We start from the raw sequence: 10,937 nt of genomic DNA, 5'->3' as shown, positions 1-10,937 counted from the left end.
AGACGGTGACGGACCTGCAGACGGAGGCAGGTAAGGGAGAGGAGGTGGGGTTTACCGGGCCCTGCCGCTGTCGCCGCATGGGCGACAGCGGCAGGGCCTGGTAAACCCCACTTACCTTTCCAGCGGAGCTCCGGATCGAGGCGAAGGATCCGCCTTCACCTCGATCCTCTTCGCCATGCTCCGCTGGCCCCCCAATCCTCTTCGCCTCCGCCTTAAGGGCAGGCAAAGCCCCCCGCTCCGCTACTGCTTCTACGCTCCTAATCGGAGCGGAGCACATGCCTACTGAAAACCTTTATTTCCACAGAGTTTTCCACCCCATTTCTTCAGTTACCCACAGAAGCTCTGGGTAGTAATTGGATCTCTTTGCTTTTATGAACTGCAGGTACTTCGGCTGTGGGGTGGTATATAAATGTAATAAAAAATAAATATAAATAAATCTGATACATGCATCCAGATGCTATCCATTGGATTCGTGAGAGGTGCGTTTGGACGCACAATTCGATCCTTAACCCCACATCAAGCTTGAACCAAAGTCTGTGCATCCAACTGTTGGTATGTCTACTTGAGATATACATTACAGAGAACTGGACAGAAGGCAGGTTTGGAATTACCATCCACACTACCAGAATTGCAGTTATCTGCTTTGGAAACTGAACTCTGCCAGATTAACGAGTCATTCTTAGTTGTAAGTAGGGATGAACGGATTTTGTTAAAATCCACTTTGTCGGTGTTTGGCTGATTGTTGGGCGTCTTTCGTTGTGTTGTCTGCTCATTGACAAAATCAGTTTGTTGGTTTTGAAGTATGCGTGAGAATTTCATTCCTGTTTGCAAATCCGCATTTGTGGACGTGCATGAATGCGCATTTGCACCAGTTTTTCTAGGTCCCTATTGCAGCTGAGATCTACCGCTGGGAGGCTCTCAACTTATGAGACCACCTAGCGAGTTCATGGCCAAGGCAAGGTTTGAACCAGCAGCCCTGATTCTTCGCTCAGGCCCTTTGCCACTAGGGTCCTTTCTACACCTAAGGATTATCCCAGGCAAATGGAGGGGTCGTCCCTGCCTGCTCCCGGGATCCCCTGTGTGTCATTTGGATGCACAGGGATGATCCCGGGACAATCCCGGGGAAAAAGGCAGGTGTAGGAACATCCTAGGGCTACATCAGCTTTAACCCACCCCCTGACCAGTGCATGAAAGCTAATGAGACTCCCCAGATGAACTCAGAGATACTTTAACAAGGCGAGCATTGAGGCATTTGCAAATTCCACTGGGTCGGGTGTCTTCCGTGTCCCTTCGGGAGAAAGTAGCTGTCTTCTCACTGTCCATGGTTGTGTCAAGGGAACAGTTTTGCACTGTGATCAGTCCCCAGAAGGCTGAGTTTCAGAAGTCCTGGTGGCGGCGGCTTTGCACGGCACGGATTCTCCGCCAGAGAACAGCTGGTCTCTACATGGACAACGAGGAGTTAAAGAGAAGGGGGAGGGGGGAAAGTGAGCATTCCTGTCATCCCTGGAGCCAGTCTGGGATTTCTCCCTTTCTAAATTCCCAAGCATGCGATTGAGGTGTGTCCAGACCTGGGGTCCACACAATCCTTCGGCATCTCATAGGTGATGCAGTTCACAGTGATGCGCCAGTCTGCTGCCAGACAGGTGGATGGGTTAGGAGGCGTTTCCAAAAGAGGCTGGAAAAGGGAGGGGGGAAGACAGGGTGCGGGGGGGGGAAGAAGCAGAAAAGGGAGTAAGTATCGAAGCTGTCAAGCAAGCTGTCGATGGACACCGTGGGGTTCGGTGCAACATCTGTACGCCACCCTGAGATCCTCGTGATATAGGGCGGGATACAAATGTCTTAATAAATTAATAAATAAACGTCAAAAGGAACCGGAACACGGCTGTGCATTAAGCAAGATGGGTGGCTGTTCCACAGAGCTTTTGGAAAGTGATGCCCGGGTTTGGCCCACTCTTACTGTGGGAACATGAACATTAGGCTAAGGGTGAGGTGGACCTCTCTAAGGCCCAAGACCCTTGGAAGATTTACAGACAGGTACTGAAATCTCTAGTACTGGAATCTCTAGCTTCAGAGCTTCTCTATATTAAGCAAAAAAACCCACACCCCTACCGGGCTTTCTTCTTCCAGGGTCTTCCCAGGTTTATGATGGGCTCCTTTAATCATCGAACACGTGATTTGGAATTGAAAACTTCCTTTTTTGGCAATGCTCTATATGTTCAATGAAACACTGCCACCTAGTGGTTGAATTACAGCATGATGCCGGCATTAGACACTGCGGATACAGCACCATTAACGGTTATCGCTACAGCTTCGCTCCGAAAGCAGGTTAAAGGTGGGAAAGCGCGGGAGACGTCCCGGAGGTTGACAGCATGGTGTAAAGGACCTGCAAACATCCGTGACTGGCCAATCACGAGCATGCAATGTAGAGAAGCTCCCAATCTTGCTTTGGGAGCTGGGTAACCGGACAAATGTAATGAAGGAGAGGAGGGAGAAACTTGATGCAGGGGAGATAACCACAGACAGAAGCAGCAGCAATGCTTTGGATGTTTTTAACTTTTGTGAACCACCCAGAGAGCTCCAGCTATTGGGCGGGATAGAAATGCAATAAATAAATAAATAAATAAATGCAGGCCAAGCCCCACCCTGCAGCAAAGCTATTGGTTGCGGAGAGGAATAGAAGGGACAGAAGACTCAGGGAAGATGGAGAAATGGGAGGGGGGCAAAAGAGGGTGAAACATGGGGAAGAAAGAACGAAGTGTGACTAGGGAGAGACTGAAGGATGGGGAAGGATGGGGAAGGATGAAGAAAGATGGGGAAGGATGGGGAAGGATGAGGAAGGATGGGAAAGGATAGGGAAGGATGGGGAAGGATAAGGAAAGATTGGTTAAGGATGAGGAAGGATGGGGAAGGATGGGGAAGGATGAAGGAAGGATGGGGAAGGATGGGGAAGGATGAGAAAGGATGGGGAAGGATGGGGAAGGATGAGGAAGGATGGGGAAGGATGAGGAAGGATGAGGAAGGATGAGGAAAGATTGGGGAAGGATGAGGAAGGATGGGAAGGATGAGGAAGGATAGGGAAGGATGAGGAAGGATGGGAAAGGATGAGGAAAGGATGGGGAAGGATGAGGAAGGATGGGGAAGGATGAGGAACAATGGGGAAGGATGAGGAAGGATGGGGAAGGATGGGGAAGGATGGGGAAGGATGAGGAAGGATGGGAAAGGATGGGGAAGGATGAGGAAGGATGAGGAAAGATTAGTTAAGGATGGAGAAGGATGAGGAAGGATGGGGAAGGATGAGGAAGGATGGGGAAGGATGAGGAAGGATGGGAAGGAATGGGGAAGGATGAGGAAGGATGGGGAAGGATGGGGAAGGATAGGGAAGGATGGGGAAGGATGGGGAAGGATGAGAAAGGATGAGGAAGGATGAGGAAGGGGAAGGATGAGGAAGGGGAAGGATGGGGAAGGATGAGGAAGGGGAAGGATGGGGAAGGATAGGGAAGGATGAGGAAGGATGAGGAAGGATGGGGAAAGATGGGGGAAGGAGGGGGAAGGATGGGTAAGGATGGGGGAAGGATGAGTAAGGAAGGGTAAGGATGAGGAAGGTTGGGTAAGGATGGGGAAGGATGAGGAAAGATTGGGGAAGGATGAGGAAGGATGGGGAAGGATGAGGAAGGATGGGGAAGGATGAGGAAGGATGAGGAAAGATTGGGGAAGGATGAGGAAGGATGGGAAGGATGAGGAAGGATGGGGAAGGATGAGGAAGGATGGGAAAGGATGAGGAACGATGGGGAAGGATGAGGAAGGATGAGGAAGGATGGGGAAGGATGGGGAAGGATGAGGAAAGATTGGGGAAGGATGAGGAAGGATGGGGAAGGATGAGGAAGGATGAGGAAGGATGGGGAAGGATGAGGAAGGATGAGGAAAGATTGGGGAAGGATGAGGAAGGATGGGAAGGATGGGGAAGGATGGGAAAGGATGAGGAATGATGGGGAAGGATGAGGAAGGATGAGGAAGGATGGGGAAGGATGAGGAAGGATGGGGAAGGATGGGGAAGGATGAAGGAAGGATGGGGAAGGATGGGGAAGGATGAGAAAGGATGGGGAAGGATGGGGAAGGATGAGGAAGGATGGGGAAGGATGAGGAAGGATGAGGAAGGATGAGGAAAGATTGGGGAAGGATGAGGAAGGATGGGAAGGATGAGGAAGGATAGGGAAGGATGAGGAAGGATGGGAAAGGATGAGGAAAGGATGGGGAAGGATGAGGAAGGATGGGGAAGGATGAGGAACAATGGGGAAGGATGAGGAAGGATGGGGAAGGATGGGGAAGGATGGGGAAGGATGAGGAAGGATGGGAAAGGATGGGGAAGGATGAGGAAGGATGAGGAAAGATTAGTTAAGGATGGAGAAGGATGAGGAAGGATGGGGAAGGATGAGGAAGGATGGGGAAGGATGAGGAAGGATGGGAAGGAATGGGGAAGGATGAGGAAGGATGGGGAAGGATAGGGAAGGATGGGGAAGGATGAGAAAGGATGAGGAAGGATGAGGAAGGGGAAGGATGGGGGAAGGATGGGGAAGGATGAGGAAGGGGAAGGATGGGGAAGGATGGGGAAGGATAGGGAAGGATGAGGAAGGATGAGGAAGGATGGGGAAAGATGGGGGAAGGAGGGGGAAGGATGGGTAAGGATGGGGGAAGGATGAGTAAGGAAGGGTAAGGATGAGGAAGGTTGGGTAAGGATGGGGAAGGATGAGGAAAGATTGGGGAAGGATGAGGAAGGATGGGGAAGGATGAGGAAGGATGGGGAAGGATGAGGAAGGATGAGGAAAGATTGGGGAAGGATGAGGAAGGATGGGAAGGATGAGGAAGGATGGGGAAGGATGAGGAAGGATGGGAAAGGATGAGGAACGATGGGGAAGGATGAGGAAGGATGAGGAAGGATGGGGAAGGATGGGGAAGGATGAGGAAAGATTGGGGAAGGATGAGGAAGGATGGGGAAGGATGAGGAAGGATGAGGAAGGATGGGGAAGGATGAGGAAGGATGAGGAAAGATTGGGGAAGGATGAGGAAGGATGGGAAGGATGGGGAAGGATGGGAAAGGATGAGGAATGATGGGGAAGGATGAGGAAGGATGAGGAAGGATGGGGAAGGATGAGGAAGGATGGGGAAGGATGGGGAAGGATGAAGGAAGGATGGGGAAGGATGGGGAAGGATGAGAAAGGATGGGGAAGGATGGGGAAGGATGAGGAAGGATGGGGAAGGATGAGGAAGGATGAGGAAGGATGAGGAAAGATTGGGGAAGGATGAGGAAGGATGGGAAGGATGAGGAAGGATAGGGAAGGATGAGGAAGGATGGGAAAGGATGAGGAAAGGATGGGGAAGGATGAGGAAGGATGGGGAAGGATGAGGAACAATGGGGAAGGATGAGGAAGGATGGGGAAGGATGGGGAAGGATGAGGAAGGATGGGAAAGGATGGGGAAGGATGAGGAAGGATGAGGAAAGATTAGTTAAGGATGGAGAAGGATGAGGAAGGATGGGGAAGGATGAGGAAGGATGGGGAAGGATGAGGAAGGATGGGAAGGAATGGGGAAGGATGAGGAAGGATGGGGAAGGATGGGGAAGGATAGGGAAGGATGGGGAAGGATGGGGAAGGATGAGAAAGGATGAGGAAGGATGAGGAAGGGGAAGGATGGGGGAAGGATGGGGAAGGATGAGGAAGGGGAAGGATGGGGAAGGATGGGGAAGGATAGGGAAGGATGAGGAAGGATGGGGAAAGATGGGGGAAGGAGGGGGAAGGATGGGTAAGGATGGGGGAAGGATGAGTAAGGAAGGGTAAGGATGAGGAAGGTTGGGTAAGGATGGGGAAGGATGAGGAAAGATTGGGGAAGGATGAGGAAGGATGGGGAAGGATGAGGAAGGATGGGGAAGGATGAGGAAGGATGAGGAAAGATTGGGGAAGGATGAGGAAGGATGGGAAGGATGAGGAAGGATGGGGAAGGATGAGGAAGGATGGGAAAAGATGAGGAACGATGGGGAAGGATGAGGAAGGATGAGGAAGGATGGGGAAGGATGGGGAAGGATGAGGAAAGATTGGGGAAGGATGAGGAAGGATGGGGAAGGATGAGGAAGGATGAGGAAGGATGGGGAAGGATGAGGAAGGATGAGGAAAGATTGGGGAAGGATGAGGAAGGATGGGAAGGATGGGGAAGGATGGGAAAGGATGAGGAATGATGGGGAAGGATGAGGAAGGATGAGGAAGGATGGGGAAGGATGAGGAAGGATGGGGAAGGATGGGGAAGGATGAGGAAGGATGGGAAAGGATGAGGAAGGATGGGAAAGGATGAGGAAGGATGAGGAAGGATGAGGAAAGATTAGTTAAGGATGAGGAAGGATGGGGAAGGATGAGGAAGGATGAGGAAGGATGGGAAGGAATGGGGAAGGATGGGGAAGGAAGGGGAAGGATGAGGAAGGATGGGGAAGGATGAGGAAGGATGGGAAAGGATGGGGAAGGATGAGGAAGGATGGGGAAGGATGGGAAAGTATGGGAAAGGATGGGGTCAGATGGGGAAGAATGGGGACAGATGGGGAAGGATGAGGAAGGATAGGGAAGGATGGGGAAGGATGGAAAGAAGCAGTGAGGTAGGAGAGAAAGAGTGAGGGGGCGTGACGGAGGAGAGGAACCAAGGGATGGAAGGGAGAGAATGAAAGAGAGAAAGACGGAGTCGGGAGGATCTCTCCTCTGCTCCCACCCCCCTTCAGGCACCACCATCCCTTGCAGGCCCCCACTCGTGAATATTATAATCCCCAATGAAAATCCCAATTTTTTTAAAATGGCGGACAGGTAAAATCTCAGAGTCTCATTCCACAAACCTCTATGACCTACTGCAGCATGGCAGGTCCAGACGCGGGACCGCTACCTCCCCCCACCCCCACTGGACAGGACTCCCTGTCTTCATTAAAGGTCAGGCAGGCAGAAATTCAACAGGCCAAAAGGCAACCAGTGCCCTCCATGCCTCCACTGACAATATCAACCAGCCCGATGGCTCTGCCCCCTCAGTGGCGGTTCTGCGCAAACAGCAGTTAGGCGTCTGCATAACTGGGCTTCCTAGTAACACGGAAGAGCATAGTACAACCGGCTGTACAAGTGACGGTTCCTTGTTCAGTCTTTCCACCAAACGTGGGGGGAGAGTATAGGGAGTGTGTGTGGCTGTGCTCCCACCCCAATGCATTCAGTGAACCTGTGGAGGGTACTGGAGAACCCACCAAGAAAAGCTTCATCTGTTGAATTTCTGCCTGTCCTGTGCCTTTTAAAAGAACAGGAGCCCTGACCTAGCCAGAAGAGACAAGAAGGTCACTGGGTCTGGCTTTTTGTCCTCAAGGTATGGCGTTTCATGTATCGCCTCCCCCATCGATTGGCCCACAGAACGTTGCCCGGCCAGGCCCCATGAAGGCAGAGACGGAGCCGCTCTTGGAGTCCGCGATCCGCTGCCCTACCTTGACTTAAGAGCTGTAAGTTGCGAACCTCCTCCCGCACTTGAAGTTGCAGCACCTGCTGGAGGACTTCCTGTCGCTGAGACTCATGGATAATTCCCATGCGCTGCAGTTTCTCCGCATTCAGCCGCAATAGCGCCCGACCTGCCCAAGAGCAAAGGAAGCAGGGGAAAGGCAGGTGTCAAGCAAAAGGGTCCCATCTTGGTCTTCACCCTGCTGGGGCAATTTCTTTAATGTTTGTTTTTATTTTCCGGGGGCGTGGGTGGGGTAATGGTGGGTGGGTGGGTAGGGTGACCCTATGGAAAGGAGGACAGGGCTCCTGTATCTTTAACAGTTGTCTAGAACAGGGAGTTTCAGCAGGGGTCATTTATATTAGGGTGACCATATGAAAAGGAGGACAGGGCCCCTGTATCTTTAACAGTTGCATAGAAAAGGGAATTTCAGCAGGTATCATTTGTATATATGGAGAACCTGGTGGAATTCCCTCTTCATAACAGCAGTTAAAGCTGCAGGAGCTATACTAGAGTGACCAGATTTAAAAGAGGGCAGGGCTCCTGCAGCTTTAACTGTGATGATGAAGAGGGAATTTCCTCAGGTTCCCCATATATACAAATGACACCTGCTGAAATTCCCTTTTCAATGCAACTGTTAAAGACACAGGAGCCCTGTCCTCCTTTTCATAGGGTCACCCTAATTTATACGCATGCAGCTCCTGCTGAAATTCCCTCTTCAAAGAAGGGGTAAACATTTATAACAAACAGAAGTTTTATATCGGGAACAAAGATATAACGATGTAATAACACAAGCAATCACAGCAGAAAACAGGAGAGTTACACCAAACTGAATACGTCTCGCACCAACGATATTATGACTGGTTTTTCAATTTGTTTTGGAGGGATATTCAAACTTTTATCTATCATTATTTCTTTTCGGTGTCTCTGATGAAGCAATTTGTGAAAACAGTTTTTTTTAAAACAACAACAACCGGTAGCCTGTTAAAGGATTAAAAACACTGATGATTCTAAAGGATTAAAAACATTGAGGAGACTACTTTGTGTCTTAACACTACTGATTTATACTCTAACCACACTGCATTGTTTTATCAGGTTTAAATACTGATGAGAGTTTTTCGTGTCTCCACACTGTAGATTATTATCCCAACTATATAACTTTTCATTTGTGTATAACTCTCTTGTTATTTGCTGTGATTGCTTGTATTATTATATTGCTGTATCTTTGTTCCTGTAATAAAACTGTTCACCCCTTCTTTGATTGTATTTTCTTATACTGTAGTAGTTGTGTGCCTTGTGCACCTTTTGGTTGCATCTTGTTTATATCAACTACGGTTCTTCTCTAGTTATGCACGGAATTCCCTCTTCATCACAACAGTTAAAGCAGCAGGATTAAAGCTAGAGTGATCTGATACAACTGTTAAAGATACAGGAGCCTTGTCCTCCAGTCCTTCCCATACGGTCACCCTGTGGGTGGGGAAAAGTATTCTATTATGTGAGCCTCGCCCCACCTTCAGTCAGGTGTGCAGAGCTCCTTTAGAGTTCTGACTGAAACCCGGAGTAGATCCATTGCCCCACTGATATCAGAGCCACCCGCCTCCACTGTGTGTGTGTGTGTGTGGGGGCAACATTCATTGGGACTGCAATGCAGGAGAAAGGATGGTCCCCACTACCAATGCACTTGGTCCTGATCCTGCCCACTCCCACTGCAATGGTTGCTATTTAACACAAGGGTGGCCATATGGAAAGGAGGACAGGGCTCCTGAATCTTTAACAGTTGTATTGGAAAAGGAATTTCAGCAGGTGTCATTTGTATGTATGCAGCACCTGGTGAAATGCCCTCTTCAACACAGGAGTTGAAGTATGTATGCAGCACCTGGTGAATACTGGTATGTATGCAGCACCTGGTGAAATGCCCTCTTCAACACAGGAGTTAAAGCTGTAGGTGTCCTCCTCTCTTTTGTTTCTGGTCAAGAGGGCAGGACTCCTGCAGCTTTAACTGTTATGATGAAGACAAAATTTCACCAGGTGCTCAATGCATTCAAATGACACCTGCTGAAATTCCCTTTTCTATACAACTTTAAAGATACAAGAGCCCTGTCCTCCTTTTCATATGGTCACCCTACACACTGATACATAAAATTCAGCCGCACATATCCTCTGAGTTTGGCTCAAAGTCTCAAAAGAAACAAGGCAGCCCCTGTGGTGTTAGTGTGAAAAGAGGTTGACCCTATGAAAAGGAGGACCGGGCTCCTGTATCTTTAACAGTTGCATAGAAAAGGGAATTTCAGCAGGTGTCATTTGTATGTATGCAGCACCTGGTGAAATGCCCTCTTCATCACAGCAGTTAAAGCTGCAGGAGCTATACTAGAGTGACCAGATTTAAAAGACAGCAGGACTCCTGCAGCTTTAACTGTAGTGATGAAGAGGAAATTTCACCAGGTTCTTCATATATACAAATGACACCTGCTGAAATTTCCTTTTCAATACAACTGTAAAAGACACAGGAGCCCTGTCCTCCTTTTCATATGGCCACCCTAGGTTGACGGATAAGGCTTGTCAATCACAGAGATTTGCACGTTCCGTTGATGCAGAGCGACCATGAGTCCCAGATGGGGGCGCCGATGCCTGGCTTGAATTGAAGGCATGCCCTAAAGTGTGTCCCAGAATCCTCAGCAACAGGCAGGGGTTCCATGGCAGATGAACAATATACTGTAGCTAGGGTTCCTGAATCGAGACACTGTGCATGGGGGTGCTTGAAATGCAGACCCGTAGTAGGGTTGCCAACTGACCGGAAGGGTTGGGGGAGGGAACGCCACCCCAGCCAACTCTTGTGGCTTTAACAAGAGCTCAGAAATTAATAGGTGAAGGATCTGTACACCAAACTGCCATTAAAGGCAAAACTATAGGTGCTGGTTAAAAAGTTGTCAACTCCACATACCATTTCCTTCCAGAAGTCCCTATTTTCATTTATACAGCTTTTGGTTTAAGTTAGGGTGACCATAAGGAAAGGAGAAGAGGGCTCCTGTATCTAACAGTTGTATAGAAAAGGGAATTTAAAGCTGCAGGAGCCCTGTCCAGCATGGCTAGATACAAAAGAGGACAGGGCTCCTGCAGCTTTAACTGTTGTGATGAAGAGGGAATTTCACCAGGTGCTGCATGCATACATAAATGACACCTGCTGAAATTCCTTTTTCTATGCAATTGTTAAAGATACAGGAGCCCTGTCCTCCTTTCCATAGGGTCACCCTAGTTCCGAATGTTTCATGTCTTTTACGTCTGGGAAGAGAGACCTGAATTATTTTTGCCACCCTCCTTTTGCAGATGAGAGACTGAGGCTGAAAGGAGAAGCAGCCGGCCTCAAGCTCTCCAACGAGTTCACAATGGTGATATGATTTGAACCAGAGACTCCCAGCTCAAATTCTTAGAACAGCCATCCC

The 10,937-nt window shown here is 49.4% G+C and overlaps 1 protein-coding gene across 2 annotated transcripts in view; it reads right to left on the bottom strand.

The window, feature by feature from the left end:
- Window positions 1-1,180: 1,180 nt before the first annotated feature.
- SAMD10 (sterile alpha motif domain containing 10) overlaps window positions 1,181-10,937 on the bottom strand; it is a 73,620-nt gene continuing 63,863 nt past the window's right edge. Inside the window, exons 4-5 of one of the 2 annotated variants that reach the window (XM_063147429.1) lie at window positions 7,490-7,630; window positions 1,181-1,440 (exon numbers count right to left, since the gene is read on the bottom strand). In XM_063147429.1, the coding sequence (XP_063003499.1) occupies window positions 1,331-1,440; window positions 7,490-7,630 (251 nt within the window). In that variant the 3' untranslated portion in view covers window positions 1,181-1,330. Of the gene's footprint in view, window positions 1,676-7,489; window positions 7,631-10,937 lie in introns of both variants that reach the window. The other variant, XM_063147430.1, reaches the window with a different exon arrangement.

The sequence above is a fragment of the Elgaria multicarinata genome, chromosome 1 (genome assembly GCF_023053635.1).
Source record: "Elgaria multicarinata webbii isolate HBS135686 ecotype San Diego chromosome 1, rElgMul1.1.pri, whole genome shotgun sequence".
NCBI classification, from domain to species: Eukaryota; Metazoa; Chordata; class Lepidosauria; order Squamata; family Anguidae; genus Elgaria; species Elgaria multicarinata.
Note: the sequence above shows the minus strand (reverse complement) of the source record. Positions and strands in the feature narration are given on the sequence as shown.